At 31.7% G+C, this 20,033-nt stretch overlaps 1 protein-coding gene across 1 annotated transcript; it reads left to right on the top strand.

The window, feature by feature from the left end:
- The first annotated feature begins 987 nt into the window (after positions 1-987).
- Positions 988-16,086, top strand: LOC108916348. The gene is made up of 3 exons (XM_018722575.2): positions 988-1,162; positions 9,992-10,123; positions 15,235-16,086. The coding sequence occupies exons 1-3, from the start codon at positions 1,114-1,116 to the stop codon at positions 15,441-15,443; spliced, it is 390 nt and encodes a 129-aa protein (XP_018578091.1). The 5' UTR covers positions 988-1,113; the 3' UTR covers positions 15,444-16,086.
- The last annotated feature ends 3,947 nt before the right edge of the window (positions 16,087-20,033 follow it).

Here is a 20,033-nt window from a genome sequence, read left to right as displayed (position 1 = left end):
GCATTATCCATGACAATTACAGACCCCGGAGGAATAAGATCCAACATCTGTGTAAAATACTCTTCGAAAACATCTGCGTTCATGTCTTCGTGATAGTCACCTGTATTTTTAGATTCAAATAAAAGTAAGCCGCCATCTACGAAACCACTGGCACTACCTATATGTGTCGCTATTAATCTTCGCCCTTTACCTGAAGGTGCCTTGAACCCTGTTGAAAGTCCATCCAAAAATGTTTGTCGAAAAACTTTTTACATTTTTATCTTGCCATACTTTTGTTACAGTATATCCCTCGTTGACCCAAGTTTCGTCTAGATAATAAATATTCCTTCCTTCGTCACGGAATTTTCTAATTGATCTTAAGTAGGATCTTCGCCGACAAATAATTTCATCTTTATCGATAAGAACCGACTTCCTGTTCTGCTTTTCCCAGCAAAAATTCAATTCTCGTAAGATGGCCCATAATTTGCTTCTACTGATTTTTGGCAAATCGTTGTCCTCTGAAAGTTCACTTAAAATTTTGTTTAGCGTTGGTATTTCTTTTTTAAAATAAAATGAGTGTACTTTAGTCACTAAACACAAGTCGAATTTTGCTCTGCTCCACTAGCACGTCTTCGTATATTCAGCTCTAAGACTGGATTGATCTGTCACAATACACTGGCTCCTGCCCTATGATGTATCCAGTAAAAAATACTAATGTACACCCATTACCTGTTAGCATTAGTGTTACCCTTTAATTACCTGAAACGAAATATTAGCACGCCCATGGCCGGTTCTTATCTCGGGGTTTTATTACTCTCTTTCATATCCAAACAGAGTATAGCTTCGAGATTTCCCAACATTTCGCAGGCACCCTGTGAACACCGCGTGAAAGAACGACGCTAATGAACGATCGTGTACGGCCAGCTTGCGCGTAATGGACGGCTGAGCCTCCAACGAAAATTCCGCGTTCTGGTCACATGGCCAAGCGGCTCCTGCTACTTCGAATGTTGCCGAACCCACGAGTTTTACACTAGAGTGGTAAGGTAAGAGAAGAATATCGAGGACACTACACTACGAGTCCACGCAGTACAGCTCTAGCGACATCTTAATAAATACATTGTTTAAAAGGAAACCATGGCGAAACTTGTGCTCTTGTTCGTGTGTGTGGCAGTTTTCCAACTAGGTAAGCGTTTTGTTGCTAATTTTTTCCTGCTGTACTATGCGTATTGAAAGTTTCCTGACTCGAATTCCATCGGGTATTATTTTAGGACGGCGCAAATGTTTTTATGCTGGTACGATTTTAGAAACCTCTTTTAAGTGACCACTGAGCAAGTCCACCTCGTATTAAACGATGTATACTAATTAAGAAATTAATTAATGACATCACGTATTGTCCTTAGAACGCCACTGTAACTGCTTATTTTTATTATGTCTACGAGTAGAATATTCTAGCAACGGTTGTTGGAAAGTTACCTGGTCAGTTCGTGCGATTCGAGTAGGTATAGGTATACATTTTTTTATAGCCGTGTAAGTGTTAAAGATACATAACGTAAAAACAGCAAAATTTCCTTATCGATAAAATAAAATTAAAATTGACCATGATTAACAAAAAGTACGTCTAGTATTTTTTTCCTTAAAAACTGGTAATACTTCATAGGACAAATTTATTTGTGGAGCTTGATAAAACCAACGGCCTGGGATTATTCTTTGCCTTAAAAGTGTTTCAGTGGAATAGATTTCCATGACATTCAAATGAGGTAACGGTGCGTAAAATTATTTCAGTACTTTGCGCTTTATATTGAACTCGTATATACAACTTGAAAGGTGTAAACAGAACTTAAAAATAGCTTCGAATAGCTTGTAGATGTTTGTAGATTTTTTGAAGAAATACCTCTTTAAAATTGTATATCAAAATTTAAATAAAGCCAAATTGTTTGCGCTATGGTAAAACCTCTGCCTCTTTATTATGGTTATTGTGAATCAGGCTATTATTTTTGTAATAAAGGTATTTGTGAGAAAATAATATTAGATTTTTTTATAAACACCTGAAAATGATAAAAAACAACAAATTTTCTGTAAAAAGACATTGGTTCAAACATTAGACATTTTCTTAAATAAACCACGTCCAAAATTCTGTATGAAAGTTAAAAAAGCAGGTCTTCTCTAAAAGCGTTTGTTTGTTCTATGGTTATCGTGGTCATTGTGATTCGCGCTAGTATTTATTTCACAATAAAAATGTTTGTGGGGAAAATAACTTTTATTTCTTGGTGTTTCAACTTAACTTACTATTAATAATGACTTAAAAACAAACCTTGCACTTGATAAATGAGGTCATCAATTCTTGATATTCCAAGCCACTAGATACCTGCAGGAATATAAATTATTATAACAGATGTTTTTAAGAATGATAAAGTGGTCATTATATACAGGGTGTTTCAACGAACAGGGATTATTCTGTAACTATGTAACTGTAAATTTTTTAAAAAAAAACGGTTTTAATAAAATTTGTCTGGGATCATCTGGAAAATATTTTTAGCTTTCCATTTCGCGCAGGCGCTACATAACTTTGTTATTTTAAATGGAACACCCTGTATATTGTTGCGTTTTTTAATTCCTTAGTTAATATTAGGTGTAGAGTTTATTGAATGTACATGGTGTTTAAAACTTACCGTTTTCGAGATAATCAGTTGGTTTTGAAAAAAATCGCGATTTCAGCTCTCTAAATGAGGCTAGATAGCGTCTAACCGTAAGAGTTAGAAACCTGCAGTTTTCACAGTTCGTTTTGGCATAAATTACTCTATCTTGTCATCTGTGAGCAAATCGTGTACGTTATTCAAGCTCGGAAATACTGAGATTTACATTTAATAATCTTACGAGTTGAAAAACTTTTTTTTTCAAATGGAATGACCCATATTAATTGTCATACATTAATGCAAAATTGAATGCCCTTTCAACTGATATAAGGTTGTCCATACTTATCTCTAACAGTTTTCTAGAAAAATTAGGTTCTTTTCTAAAGTCCGAAAAAATAGTCTCTGCTGAAATCGTGATTTTTTTCAACTGATTATCTCGAAAACGGTAAGTTTTAAACACCATGTACATTTAATTAACTCCGCCTAATATTAACCAACGAATTCGAAAAAGTAAATACAGGGTGTTCCATTTATAATAGCAGTTATGTAGTGTCCACCCTGTAAAGCTAAAAATATTGTCTTTACATGGCAGGCAACTTTTATTAAAACCATTTTTATTTATAAATTTTACAATTAGAGTTACAGAAGAATCCTTAGGTGGAACACCCTGTATATCTGCTCAGAACAAAAATAAAGTAAGAATTTAACCTACACCTTCATTATCAATAAATAGGTCTTTATGTTTTGATTTTGACTCCAGTTATGGACAAATATTATTGTTTCATGTGTTTTTGAATGATATAAAATCTGTTCAACAGTTGGATGTAAATATGAAAAGAAAAAATATCACTTGGTATATGTACTAGGCGAAATGTAACTTTCCCCTTATTTACAGGGTACTGTGCCACCTGTGAAAAAAATTAAAAAACAATTAAGTAAACGCCAGCCCCAATAGGATCAGTCAGAGCTATTTTTGTGAAAATAGTTTTGTGTAATCAACAGCCACACTACAAAAATTCCATCACTCACTTTGTTGTTAATTTTTCGAAAATCTATCTGACAATGACATTTCGTTTTTAATCATTTTTGACAGTTTGAATTTGTTTTAACTCAAAATTAATTAAACGCGCGATATATGTTTGTGGGTATTTTTGTGTTTTGCTTTGTTCGCTTTTTTCAATGAGATTTTCGATTAGGCAGAACTTTTTTCACAAAAAAGCCCTCGAGTATTAAAAAATTCATACAGGTGGTAAAATATCCAATATGGAAGAAACGTCCAAATAAATAACAATAACCGAATTTCTTGTAATTGAAATTACGTTTTCACATTTAGAAACCTTCAAATTTATTTTATCTAGGCCTCGCTTTCCAAATTGAACTTTTGATCTGAATACCAATCGATATTTATTAATTTAACGTTTATTTATAGCTCCCGTTTGTTTTCCCCTATATATCGACTATTTATTAATTTCGTATGAATCCAAATTCGTAATAATTTTCATAGCAATGTTAGCTACCGTGACACACATCGTCGAATTGTAACATTGAAGGTATGGTCGCTAAATTATGCATCAGATAAAGGGTATGACATCATCTAGTCGGTACCAGGTTATTCCCTCACCTAATGTTTTTGTTTCGCGAGAATTATTCACCGTTGGCAACTTTTTCTCCACCTGTTTTGAACGAATGTTGAAAAACCTTACTATTTAGAATCAACTCACGCGCAGTGGTTACAAAAAAATTGCATGCTACTCTAACTATAGATCGAATTACAAAATTGCCTCGTTGCACAACTGTGATGAGCAACACGAATAATCAAACTGGCAAGTATTAGTTTACTTGAGCGAAAAAATGCGACTGCAGCAACAAAATAACTTTTGTCTGTATTTACTTATTTGAGGCATTTTTGTGTTGCCGCTTTTCCGCAATACTCAAAATACAGGGTGTGTCAGTTTTAATCTATGAGCAGTACGGTGGCCCAAAAAACAATTATTCTTTTTTTCATGTTTTGTGAAAATATGTTAGTTTATCATGTTTTAAGAGCCCCCTCAAAAAATCAGCTGAAAAAAATTTTTTTTAGAAGTAGCTCAAGATTTAAAAAAATTTCCAAATTCGTCAAAAATGTAATTTTTTTTTAATTTCTTTTCCCATTATTTTATCATTTTCTAGGTTGAAAAAAATCTCGATTTTGAAAATTTCAAATTTCATTTCTAAAGGTCACTCATTATTATTTTAACTTGAAAAGTACTGTACCTAAAATGTTTTCGAGCGACCTCTAAAAATAAATATCACCGAACTAATAATTTTTTTATTGAATTTGATGAACAAAAGAATAGAAATAAAGACACTTAGAAAATTTCTCGAGGCAAAATTTAGTACCGCACTCCGAGTATCAAATATTTATAATTTTTTAATTTTTCTATTGTTCATCAAATTCAATAAAAATTATAGTTCGTTGATATTTATTTTTTAGAGGTCGCTCGAAAACATAGATACACTACTTTGTAACTTAAAGTAATTATGAGTGACCTTTAGAAATCAAAATATCGATTTGAAATTTTCAGGATCGAGATTTGTTTCAACCTAGAAAATGGTAAAATAGCGAGAAAAAAAATTAAAAAAAAAATAAATTTTTGACGATTTTGGAAATTTTTAAAAATCTTGAGCGACCTCTAAAAAATTTTTTTTTGAGCTGATTTTTTAAGGGGGCTCTTAAGGAGGTATATCGGGGTCCGAAGGAAGTGAGGAGCGCAGGGGGGTCCCATGCTTTTCTTATGGCCGCTGCCAATTTGAAAAAATTAAATTCTATTGAAATTATTTGCGAAAAACATTATCTATATAGCAAATAAATCTACTCATATGCACATAGCATACATATTGACTAATTAACAACATAAAAATATATTTAAGTAGTTTTAATGAACGACTAAAGACTATGTAGATGGGGCAACAGCGCTAATAATCGACTAGCAGTTGTACACCTGCGAACCTACAAACCTCGGACATCGGAGATATTGCGCGTCAAATTCGGGTAAAGATGCGTACGCGTTCAAAAATGTATTGTGTGTAAACTATGTACAATATAATTATTATATACAGGGTCGGAAAGTCCCCACGGTTCATCGGCCGTTGCGTGAGAGCGATAAAGAAAGTCATAGAAATCCGTGCGATAGAGAAAGATGGCTATAATGAAGGCGTCTAATAGTCACCGCCCATTTTGCCCTTCCACAAATAAGATCCACTTCTTATTATTATGCAGAATTAATGCAGAACGGTAAACAATTTTCTTTTCCAATTTCTTACGAAATATTGTGTATTTACAATCAAGTGTCCTTCTTCTTGTACAAATAACTTTCTTTTTACATTCTCGCTAAGTCAGTCCTTTATTCCAACCCCCAACATCCACCCTTCCTTTATGAAAAATAAACCGCGAAACGAAAGCGCCAGCGTGACGCGTACAATTCTCGTTAAACTTCGATCGCATTTAATAATAACTCTCGATTGTTGTATTGTATAAAAGCGACTACCCGGCCCTTCATGTGGAAAGGGAGAGCAAAGTTTTCCGCTGTCAAAAATGTTACTGAAAACGCGAGGTTAAAGTTCGATAACTCTACTTATTTATGTAAATTATTAACAACGTAAACTCAAACCAGGTCATTTCTCTAACGTGTTTCAATTTCCAATTCCACTGGTTTTCTCTTGTAAATTAAATACGATGCCTAAAAATTGGTCTTTTTTTTGTCGTGCATTTGGGGAAATATTCTTTATTTTCTTTGTTACTTTGGAAAAAGTTAAGGTGACTATCAACAGCGCAAAATTTACAAAAATCGATGTAATTTCAAAGCTAGAAATTTGTAACACAATAAATAAAAGTTATAAATAATAATGACACATTCATTATCGGGATCTAGAAATCCTAGAATATTCAATCGCTTAAAAAGGTTTTTAGCTTGTTTTAACCATCATTTTTCCTGAGTACGGCTCTGAACGCTTTCAAAATATCTATTGGAGGAAGTCATAACAGTATAAAAGTCAATGCAGCACAAAATATCCAACAATTTTTCAATAATTTAAAAAGGTTGTAGGTACTTAAAAAAAATAATAATACGAGTTTATGAAATGTTTTATTATTTCCAATTAGTATTGTTAATAGTAGTAAAAAAATTGTTGGATATTTTGTGCTGTATTGATTTTTATACTGTTATGACTTCCTTCAATAGATATTTTGAAAACGTTCAGAGCCGTACTCAGGAAACATTTTAAATGACGGCTAAAACAAGCTAAAAACCTTTTTACCCGATTACAATAGTAATATCATCTAATTCAGAATTAAAAATGACTAGATACTGTAATAAAAATAGCAGCAACGTATTTAAAGAAATTAACCCGATGATGGCCCCTCGAAGACGAAATGTCATATTGCAAAAATGTTGACGCCATTGAATAAAGCGAAAAAGTGGCACTGCAAATATGCAATTTACTTTAAAATTCGTTTTCAAATAAAGCCAGAAAAAATAAAACGATTTTGCAAAATTTTGGGTTTTTCCGGATTTCTGGGGAACTACCCTGAATTTTAAAACTTTCTAAACGGCGTATTGTTAGGTATAAAAAAACACAATTTTTTTCTAATTTGAGCCACCCGTATCTCTTGCACACACTGTATAATCTGAAATTTACACATGTTGTAATTGAATACCTTTACTTCAATATAAAAAATAGTCTGCAATGATTGACCCCCTTTTTTCACAGTAAACTTAATTTTGTTGGGCTCCCTAGAACTTCTCTATCCAAGGACACCGAAAACGGTTGAATGAGATCAAAGTGCCGACAAGTGAAACTGCTGATTTACATGTATATATGGCTTTTAAATAAAGTGTCAGTTGCTTTACGGAAAATGAAGATTTAAAAACGTCTATGTTACACAGTTTTTTGTTGCTTTTTATTTGTCGTTCTCCGTTGACCTTGAAAATAACCAGAATTATTGTTATGTCGTAAACCCTAAAAATCCTAAATAATACAGTTGTTTAAATCTTTTCTCGTTGTAGAAAATACCCTTTTGTGGTTACTCGCTTCGAAGTTACGCCGGGGTATCGGTAGCGTTAAGAAATCGATGATTTTTGTGAAAATGAGGGCGCCTTGACTCCAGAGAGTCTAGACGTTGGTACTCAGGGCCGTTATGAATGTTCTGGTGCACAGATACAGCGTGTACTTTTTTTTATACGTTCATTGAAAACGAAGGCATTTTTCGTAAAATTTTAAAAACAAGTAAATGTATTCAAATAAAAAATAAAATCGAAATAAGTCAGGTGCTCACTTTATATTTTATTTCAGAGGACCAAAATTTCTGGAATTTGTTTTTTTCTTGAAAAATTTATTTTATATTTTCGAATACCTAGCCTGGCACTAGCCACTAGGTTTGCCACTATAAATAATACATTATACAGAGCCTTAAAGTAAATATAGAGTCGTAACATCCTTCAAAGAGATATAGAAAAAAAAATGACTAGTGATTAAAAGCAGCCTTTGTGCACTAACATGAAAAAACGAAATAACCGATAAGAAAAAAATGTTAAGCGAAGGCGTTGAAATAATAAAATTGTAGGTACTGATATATTTTTATGAGGTAAGCAATATCAACAGAACAGTCGAATTATTTTACATTTTGCGATTAAACGTTACTAGAAATTATTTTTATAAAAAAATCTATAGACTGTTTCCGTTTTTAGAAAAAGCTGATAACATGGATTCTAAATATTTTTACAAAACATATTGTTTTTCTCTGAAAAGAACTAGTTTCTTTTTATGTTGAAATTTAGTTAAAAACACTCAACTTTTTTTTTGTATGGATACCTCATATTTTGTTTTTCTGTTGTTTTAGACAAAGTATATTTCTTTACCTTTTGTTAATTTGTTCTTGAGCTCTACTAACTTTAGATTTGAGCGCATTCCGGTCCCGAATATACAGGTTTGGAAAGTCCCCATGGTACATCGGCCGTTACATGAGAGAAATCCGTGCGATAGACAAGGATGGTTAGATTGAAGACGTTTCATAATCTGAATAGTTCTAATCCGAAACGGGCGGTGACTATTCAGATTATGAAACGTCTTCACTATAGCCAACCTTGTTTATCGCACGGATTTCTTTACTTTACTTTGTCGCTCTCATGTAAAGGCAGATGAACCATGTAGATTTTCCAGCCCTGTATAAATTTTATTAAAATTTACTCTTTAAGATTTATTCTGGCAAGATATACCGGAAAAAATTTAATAAGTGCTTTTTTCAATTGATTTCCGACTTTCCATCCTTTGTTTTACTGTTTAAAAATTTTCAAACAATTTTTTTAGATTCAAATGCTATGGTCCAAGTTCAAACACTAAATTCGAGAGTTCAAACACTAAATTCGAGAGTCCAAACACTAAATTTGAGAGTTCAAATGCTAAATTCGAGAGTTCAAACACTAAATTCGAGAGTTCAAACATCAAATTCGAAAGTTGAAGTACAATATTTCGACACCAAACAAAATTGTATGTCTAAACACTAAATTTCGAGTTTAAATATCAAATTTTCGTTTCACATCGATGAAAAAGCTAAATGAAACTCCAGATACAAAAAAATCAAATTCTAAAAATTTTCCGGGCACCTACTTTTGAGTTTCCAAAAGCTTTCCTTGCTTACTTAACCACTTTGTCAATGAAACCAGTAGTTTGCTTTTATGTTGAAACACTTTGAACTTTTTTCTTTCTGTTATTTATTCATGAAAAATTATATTTTTTTCTGTTTCTTGTTTTAAACAAAGTATATTTCCTTACCCTCAGTTAATTTGTGCTTGAGCTCTACTAATTTTAAATTTGAGGGCATTCCGGTCCCAAATACATACAGGGTCGGAAAGTCCCCATGGTTCATCGGCCGTTACGTGAGAACGATAAAGAAAGTCATAGAAATCCGTGCGATAGAGAAAGATGGCTATAATGAAGGCGTCTAATAGTCACGCCCATTTCGCCCTTCCACAAATAAGATCCACTTCTTATTTGAACTCAAATACTAAGTTATTTCACACAAACGCAGAAAGAGATGACCTCCAAAGCGGAGGTTTCCTAAAGCTTCCTTGCTTAACCACTTTATCAATTAAACTAGTTCCATTATACTACTCGTACACTCCATAGGGCTTTTCGGGAACTGCGATAATGATTCGAAAAGTAAACCATTTTACGTTAAAAGTGTTTAATATTAAATGCATGTGCTATGACTGTTGTCAGGAATTAGACACTTATATTTGTTAATATAAATAAATGCAAACATACTTCCTGAAATCGGAAAACAGATATTATTATCCCTGTACCACTACTAATCCTAATAGCAACTGGTATTTTTTTTTCAGCCAACGCCTTACAATGTTACCAATGCGAAAGAGAAGGGTGCGAAAAGGAAATGAAAGACTGGCAAAAATCGCAGTGTGGGAAGCTTGCAGATACTAAACTTACTAATGTCTGTCTGAAGCAAGTATACAAAGGTAAATATTCATTCCACTGTACTTTTATTTTCGGCTTAGTTGAGCTTACAACAGTGATGATTTCTAATACCTAATAACAAAATTTAACTACGCAGCAAGGTGATATTGATAAATACCATGGTACAAAGGCTAGATATGATATTTTCGTGAACTAAAACCTGTTCGTTTGGCGTATGACGTCATGTGGAGAGTGATTTAAGCGGTACAATAGTAAAGTTTAAGCTAATAGTTTACGGTTACGAATCTAATAGGCATTATTTTTTCGATTTAACAACTTCTGGAGTAAATTACCAATATAGTTCGATGTTTCAAAATGCCTTGAACAAATCCGAGATGTATATTTTTACGTCCGCAATCCTCAACCAAGACCAAGATTATTAAAACGTTTTAATTATTTGGAAAAAATTAATAGACAATGATGTTAATCATCACAGGAATCAAAAGTTTCACAATCACACGTAATACAACACGAAAGAAAAACTATAAAGATAGGTTACCATTATTAACGATACTGCGGAAATTATCCACCAATCGTTATTTACTCTCCGCGTGACGTATGCGGGTATGCGCAATATCATATCTCTTTGTCTTTGTATCGTGGACAATTGCTATAATTTCCATTACAAACCTTTTTACTATTAACAATCCATCCAATGTATTGTAGATTTACTCTTAAACAACGCGCTAATACTGGCTATTGTCAACACTGCCAACTTAGGGACATAATAAGGCATGCCAGTATTGCGACTAACCCAGAACTGATTATTGGCCGCCACTGCAGGAAAACGAAAAGAGAAAACCGCAAGATCAGTCAATTTCACACATATTTTTTAACGTTATATGAATATTTTATTTTTCTCAATATTTTTTATTAAAAAAGTTTTTCGATATCACTTAGCGTTCAAATGATATAAAATGATATGTATAGAGAAACATACTGGTTCGATCAAGTCTGTTACTGATTTGATTTTGTCAGCGTTTCCGTGGAAAACAAGATAGTTTGATTGTTTTATATTCATTATTGATATAAATAATTTCTCTCTTTTTAATAAATGCAGTAAATTTGCACAGAAATAATTAGTACATGTCAATAATGAATATGAACGTATAAAGTATTGTTTTTGACTTGATCTGCTATTGCTTAATTTCTCTTTACATACCCTTTATCGCCTTATATCTTTTGAAACTGACGAAATATCGAATATTATAATAAAAGTAGTTGAGAGAAAAAAGAACTTTCGCATAAAAAATTATTCATGAAATTGGAAAAATAATTTCGATGACGTCATTTTCTCAGGGCGATAAGTCAAATATTTGTATCATAATTACGTTTGCGGTTTCCTGTTTGGGATTTCCGTTTTCCTATTATGTTTCTAATTTTAAAGTTTCCAACAAATACGTCAAGAAAATAATTATGCTATTTCTTGACTATAAGTTTACACAAAGAGTAAAAAAACGTGTTAAAATAACTTTTAGCAAAGCAAAAAATATTTCAACAAATAAGGAAAAATTCATTTGGCCATTTGTCGGAAACATTTCCTTTCCGAGATATAGGGTGTTCAAGATCTATATTTGTTTATATCTACCAAATTGATTTACATATACATAGATTGATATGGATATAAATTGATATATGTTAGAGAGTATTATTTACTAAGTTGACACAATTTGAATATGGTTATGAATAATTCAGGGGAGGAGATTCGGGGGTATCGTCGATATTATTTGAGCAGCACTTCTACGCCACTGAAATTTCCGCAAAAATAGATCCATTTTCTAAAAGAACAAAATTACTCATCTCTTTTCTTATTTGTTGGAGTATCTTTTCTTTTAATTTTTTTGACAACTTTTTTAACACCCTGTATAACATTTTACAGAGGATATCGTTATGGAAATTATTGAAAGATTTGTTATTTCACGTCACAAAATATTTGGATTTGAACATTAGTGAAAAGCTATGCTATCATCACTGACATACGAAAAAAATTACTTGTAGGTTTTGATAGTGCAGACTGCTCAGCTTTCTAGATCTAGCAGCTGGTATTTTCCAACAAACAAATAACAGAGTAAAAAAAAATTTGAATTTTTATCATAATGAAAGTGCCTACGAGTAAAGTATCGGCAAAATCGGTTCTGTAAAGGAAAACTGACGCTGGGAGACGATATTTTTATACTGCGTCTATAAATACATCCACCTAAGTGCTTTTGTCCTTGAAATTAGATTAATGTTAAATGCATTACACTATATTTGTTAAAAGTTCAATGATAATTAAAAATATTGAACGTTTATTGGTACGTTAGATGTATATACAGAGTCTTGATAAAAAATTACAAATCACATGATCAGTGATTTCGGTAAATTTAAATCGATAAAATCAGTATTGCATTAAAAGAAAACATTCTGTAATGTCTGTAATTTTTCACGAGATTTTATCTAACCAATCAGCGGTCGCATTATCTCGAGCGTAAACGTAACAGTTTGTCATTGTTTATTGTAAATGATTCAATAAGATTTAGGGATTTTTGGATGATTGTACCAATAGTGCAATGTTGGTTGCCTAAGTTCGGCAGTCAAGTAGCTTGACTCATTTATGAAAACTTTACCAAAATCATTTTTGTATTTGAATTTAAAAAATAAATTCACTTATTACTGTTATTTCAAAATGCTATATTTAATACTAATAAAAATATACTTCTATTTAAGTAGTACAGCTTTTTTTAAAGTGCAATAATCAATGCTTGTGCAGAATATTTTTTGAGCAATCTAAAATATTGAAGATAATTTTATAAAATCGCAAAAACATCTCTTGTTTCAAAAAATATTTTTTTTGTGCACGTCATAATTGGATTGATTTTTTTTACCACAACTGAATCATTAACGGACATTTTCTTACCGAAACTAAAATTCGACAGCACAGCCAGTGGCGTGTCTGTGGGCACTGACCTCTACACTACAGGGTTAATCAAGTACGTCGACAAATTAAATTATTAAATTTAAAAAAAAATTACCGGCTCTAAAATATATCTGATACAGAATGATGAAACTTAGGCCGATGATTTAACTAAATACAGGTAAAAACTCAGCGGGAGTCGCTCTCACTGAAAACCTCATAAATTCGACATTGACGGATATTTCGAAAATTCGATCACTACTTGTAACTTCTTGTGATGTGTCCAAGATAAAAGATATCTTTTATTTTATTCTAAAAACGAACTATTTTCGATTTCTTACTTTTTTAATTTAGAATTACCCGTTTCTCGAAAAGAGTTCATTGGATTTTTTTTGCTAGACATACAATTTCAAATGCAAATTAAGAAGTCTGATAAAAATCGATGAGGTAGACATTTTGTATTTTATTGGAGGCAACAGGGTAGTTTAGACAAAAATTGTGTCAATCATTTTATCAGATTTTTCGCAATTAATATAATTGTTAAATATTTAAAATCGCATATTTAGAAAAAAAAAATCATATGAGTCAAGATATATTTTTTCTTGGAAACACCATAAGGAATCAGATAGAAGTTCCAAAATATTCAGTTGTATCGAATTTGTGGGGTTTTAGTAATTTTTTGTTTTAATTTCAACATCAACATTATGAAAATAGGGTATTAATTAATTATAGGATTTTAAAAGACGTTCAAGATATTTTATTACATGAATCGTTCAAATGGTCATTTTAGATGAAAAAAACGCGGAATGCTATTAAATTAGACAGTGGAAATTGGAGATAGGGATGAAAATGCACCCCTTTCAGTTTTTTAATTGTAGCTCGAAAACGAAGCACGCCATAAGTTCATAGGGAAAATTATTTAGAGAATTGAATTTCCCATCGAAATGGCTTATTTAAAAAATTTAAGAGGAAAATTTTATGCAAAAAATCGTTAATAAACAATTTGAAAAAAATTCGATTTTTGTATTTTTTTACTTTTTTGACTAGTTTTTTTTTGAGTAAAGATAGGTATAGGCATTGCTTCATAGCAAAAAAGTAGATAAAATTTCCTTCAAAATAAGAGGTTGTAAAGTATTTTTGGATAAAAATTGACATTGAAATATGGCCGCTCAAACTTACAATTAGCCAATTTTTCGATTTTTGTCGCGTTTACCCTTATACGTTTTAATTCTCATTTTTTGCAAAAAAGGAAATAAGACGTTCGAGGATTTTCATCACATGGCTTGTTCGAAGGGTAGTTAAAAATGAAAAAAACAGAGGGTTGAAATTGAAGATAGGAGAGAAAATGCACTTTTGCAGTATTTTAAATATAGCACGAAAACGAAGCAAAATTTCGGTATAGTTCATAGGAAAAATTTTGTAGAGAATTAAATTTTCCATCGAAAAGGTTTATTTAAAAAAATTAAAAGAAAAATTTTATGCAAAAAATCTTTAATAAACCATTAAAAAAAACAAAAAATTCGATTTTTGATTTTCTTTTAACTTTTTTGACTTAGTAGAAGTAGGCAATGAAAATTGCTGTACAAAAAAACTAGATGAGTTTACCTTCGAAATTATGCGTTTTCAAAAGTTTTTGGACTAATATTGACTGAGTTATAACCAGTTAAACTTCAATATTTTTTAGATTTTCGTCGGTTTTAACATAATAATGATTATAATTCTTATTTTTACAACAAATTGGTTCTTTACTTAATAAAAAAATATTTCAAAAGTTTTATTTGTTAATAATAAATAAAGATTTTCACAACTTATAGTAAAAAAAGTAAAAAAAAATTAAAAAATCTTATTTTTTGCTTTTTTAAAATTGTTTATTAACGATTTTTTTAACTCACTTTGAAGAATCACTCAAATAACCATCCCTAAAAGTTTGTCAACGTACTTAATTAACATCCTGTACATTGACAAATACGCACGTCACTGGTTTGCCAAATTTTAATTATGTTAATGTTAATACAAAGTTTTCTACTGAAAGATTACTTAGAAAACATCCTGTTTCCTTTTTTATTTAAGATTTTGTTGATTTTTACATGCTTTCTAGAACTGCTGGTATATCATGCATGCTTATTCGACATTACTAACATGCAAGTCGAGCTTCCACGTGACCTACTAACTACCCAAGAAACTAATCGTACATTATAGCTTTTTGCACTCTTCTTCTAGATAAGACCACCCAGAAGGAGATGTTCTCCAGGAAGTGCGTCTCGATGGAAAAAGATATGAAATACAAGTGCGACAATGCAAATGGAGAGCAAGTTGTCTGCGAGACGTGCGACTCGGATCTTTGTAACTCCGCTACCAAGATCAATTTTAGCCTAGTGGCCGTTTCCGGCATCTTCTTGGCCTTGCTCATGCCCAAGTTCTTGGCCTAAGTGATGGAAAAATGTCTAAATTCGAAATAAGAAACGCAATTGGCAACATCGGATTCTTATATATTTAATACGGTTTAAAGAATATGTTACATGGAAATAAATAGCCATATTTATCGTCTTGTACCAGTTTGTATCAATTGCTGCGGTACAGAACCTCTGATAAAATGGTGATAATTATCGTTTTTGTTCGGTTTCCAATAGTTACTGGTACAAGACGATAAATATCACTATTTATTTCCATATAACATATTCTTTAAACAATACTAGATATCTAAGCGCAAAATATTGATAGTCATTTTTTCCAGTTGTAATTCTTAAACCAGTACTAAATCTAGTGAACTTTTAGCTGTAAGGGAAATTTATTAGTTTACCAAATTGATAAAGAGTGGCAACAAAATTATTAGTAGCCACTAGATAGTATTTAGTGATTGTAAGAATTTAGTTTCGCTTGGAAAAATTGGTGTAAAATCGGTGTACTCACGTTTTTGTAATACAATATATAGAAGTGTCGTGATGATGTATATTTGTACGTTACCTAATAATTAGTATCGAGTTTATTTTTTACGTTAAATACTTGGAGGTTTTCAAAGTGTAAAGTGTATTTTCATTTGTTTCAATATAGGTATATGTAATGTTAACAAGTTACCGTTGTTTTCTTTTCCCCCTTATCTTCACTATTGTATACGTTTTATGATTCCAGATAGAATAGGCCAGGTAATATAGAATTGGACGCGACTTTTTTTTCGGAAAGCTGAATTTATCACTATAGATGCTAAATATTATGTACAATAACATATTAGTTTCTACAGTCATAAAAATGGGGGGAAGATTGTTTACAGGGTGGTTAATTGTCACTTTTTTCCGTTCATTTCCACGAGAAAACAGTAAAGTACTTTTTTTTTCGTCTTCAAAAGACCTACAAAACTAGCCCTCGAGCGTCAATAAAATATTGATTAGATCAAAAGTTATAAACAGAAGAAGTTTATTTATAACTTTTGAATTAACCATTTATAAACTGCGTTATTATTACCAGAACGTTTTGGCATCGCATCCTCTCATTCCTTATCACTGTCTAATAACTCGAAATCTGGAAATCGGTAAGTTGAATAGTTTACAAATTATGGCCTTATAAACAAATTAACTAAATGTGAATTTACGTAAAAATTATACAATTAACAACCCTATAAACAATGTTCCCCTTATTTTTATGACTGTAGAAACTAATATGTTATTGTACATAATATTTAGCTTCTATAGTGATAAATTCAGCTTGCCGAAACAAAAAGTCACGAATACGAACTGCTACTAAATCTTCAAGTAAGTAAGTACATATTGATAAACATAATCAACTGCTAATGATTTTCTTCGAAATAATTGAGAATATGGTACATGAAACTGAGTTTCACACCTGTGAATGTATGTAAATACTTACTATGTACAGGGTGTCCCACTTAACTTTCCCACTTCACTTATCTCGGTTAGTTTTGCAGATATAAAAATATTGTTGAAATAAAAGTCGTAGTGTTTTTTATGTTTGTAAGTTTCTGTTTGTAGTAACAAAAAACAATTCAAATTTAAATGTCGGTGTGACGGATACAACTTACTATTTTTTAATGAAACACCATGTAAATTATTGCATTTTTAAATGTAAAATTTTATTCTGAACATATGTGGCACTTATTTTTGACAGTTTTATTGTAAAATATCGGGAAACGAAAACATAAAAACATAAACAACAGTTCGAACAAATGGCAAAATTATAGAAAGAGTAATGAATATTAACAGAACAAGAAATATATAAATGATTTTAATAATTGTTCTGTGAGACCCATTTCTCTGGATGTATAATTCATATCTTTTCTTTCAATTAATTGATTTACATCTACTCTATTTTTTAAATAACCCCACAAGAAAAAATCCAGTGGACTAAGATCTAGACTACGAGAAGGCCACAATGTGGTGCCTCGCCTACCAATCCACTCTGTAAAATTGTTGTTTAAAAAGTTGGTAACTTCTCCAGTATTATGACATGGAACTCCGTCTTGTTGCCAGATTATTACCTTCAACTGATTTAATTGAATTTCTGACAGTCTTCTAGTTCGTTTTGTGGAAACTAATTATTTTCTACCTGTTTAGACCAGAGCGGATCTGTCGAAATACCTCACTTGGATGTAAGAGGGAGCAAGCTAATTTTTGCTGGAATACTTTCAATACAACTCACATAATAAAAGTGTAGATCCCTAGATCTGGGCGAGGTCCGGAACATTTTCAAAATTGCAAGTTTAAAAAATTTAAAAAAATACCTATTTTATCTTGTTTTACTTATATCTTGGAACCTATGCATTTTGGAAGAATATTGAAGAGGAAAAAAAGTTTTAGAATTGAATTTTGCACAATATGCTGTAAATTAAAAATGTTTAAATTTATTACCGATATTGCAAAATAGCAATAATTGACGGAAAAAATGCAAAATAATAATAAGTTTTTGGATAATTTTTGAAAATATTTTAATTGCTCCGAGGGCATTCTAATTTTGGTAAAAAAAACTTTAGAGTATAATAAAACAACACACCAAATTTCATTAAAATCATTCCGATAGTTTTCGCAAAATAATTTTTTGAAAAAAATTTTAAAAAAAAATTTTCGAATTTTCAAAATGTAGCACAGCCTCAAATAAAGCATTTAGATACTTGAAAATTTTTTCACAAAGAAAAGACCGTTCAACCTTTCAAATGGTTTTTGAAAAAGTGAAATCGGTTGATTAGGACGGTCACAATAAATTTTTAAAGTTAAAACACTTTTATTTTTAAATAATTAGATTATATTTATCAATTTGCAATTTAGTTTTTTTCAAAAATTATAATTTTAGTGGAGTGAGAAAGTTAAGTGGGACAGCCTGTACAGTAAATAGTTATCTGCAATGATATAAAAATATGGTCTCCAGGTTAAAAAAAAAAACAGTCCACGTCACACAAGATATAATAACCTATATAGCCATTAAAATTGAAATAGGTATGTAAATATTATTTTTTTCACGTTGTTTACAGTAATTAAAGAAAATAAATGATACCAATATATATTGTTATTGTCTATATTATAATACCGATAGCCATATTTATAAAAACCCAAGCGACTTATTGTAACAGAGATTTGAATGTCTGATTCTAAAAATTTTCATTAGACAAATTTTATCCCTACCTTTATAGTCTTGTAATAATTTTGGTTGACCCAAAATTTACGCAAGATTTGAATTTTGCGCTATTGGTGCAGTAGAGTGTTGCCAACGAAAAAAAAGGCAACGTGGCAGCTGACAGTTTAGGTATATTATTAAGCTGTGGTTCAGGGTTATTAAAAAAAAGCGTTACACAAAAGAACAAGGCGTTTTCATTATTGGGCAGTATTTTAAAAATAGTGGAGGTTTGTCAGCTGCAGTTGGCAATTTTCGTACAAAATATGGACGGAATATTGATTTAACTTCAACTGTGAATTGTGAAGAGATTCATTGAAAAATTCACGGAGAGTGGGTCAATTAGTGATTTTAAACACTGGTGGTCCTCCTTCATCAAGTCAATCAACACAAAACATCGAAGCAGTTCGTGAGAGTGTTGCTGACTGTCCAGAAACATCATTTCTGCACCTTCGTCAAGATTTGGACATTTTCCAAAAGTTCTCTACAGCGTATTCTCACGAAAGACTTGCGTCTTCATGCTTACAAACTTCAATTAACTCAAGAACTGAAGCCTATCGACCACGCAGAACGAAGAGAGCTCGTTGAATGGATTATGAAACAAGTGGATGCTGATGTTTCGAACAAAATCATCTTCAGCGATGAGGCTCATTTTCATCTTAATGGCTTTATCAATCGACAAAATTGTCTCATTTGGGATAAAAGACGCCACGAGTTGAGAAACAAATGCATCCACAACATCACTATTTGGTGCGGATTTTGGGTTGGGGGCATCATCGGATCAAAAATGCAATAACAGTTAATGGTGCTCCAGTTTTGTACCTAAATTGCAAGAAATGGATGTAGATGACATGTAGTTTCAACAAGACGGCGCCACATGCCATATTAGTCCGAGAAACAATTCAATAACTGCATAAGTCAGTTTCTGGTCGTGTAATTTCCCGTTTTGGTGATCGGAACTGGCCGCCCAGATCACTCGATTTAAAGCCGTTGGACTTTTCTTGTTTTTTTTTAAGTCTAAGGTTTATGCCGACAAGACCACGACCACCCACTACGTGAAGGAGGAAATTCAGAGCTGTATCAACGAAATTCAACCGCATTTATGCAAAACGATCATGGAAAATTTCGATAAGAGTGCGTATGTGCCAGCAAAACCGTGGGGTCTATTTACCCGATATGCTAGTCCATACATAACCCTATATTGTATACTTTAAGAATCAATAAAAAATTTACAATTTTTAATGGAAAACCTGTGTTTTCTATCAAAATTACTTCTTGCATGAATTTTGGAACACCCACTACTTTTGGCCACAAGAAATTGTTATTTTATCACATTGTGATTAAATATAGACCATATTATTGATAAAATATTTTTGTTTGTCTATTTTATTAGACCCGTTTTG

This window comes from Anoplophora glabripennis, unplaced genomic scaffold (genome assembly GCF_000390285.2).
Source record: "Anoplophora glabripennis isolate ALB-LARVAE unplaced genomic scaffold, Agla_2.0 scaffold1083, whole genome shotgun sequence".
NCBI lineage: Eukaryota > Metazoa > Arthropoda > Insecta > Coleoptera > Cerambycidae > Anoplophora > Anoplophora glabripennis.
The sequence above is the reverse complement of the archived record's forward strand: the minus strand, read 5'-3'. Positions and strand labels throughout refer to the sequence as shown.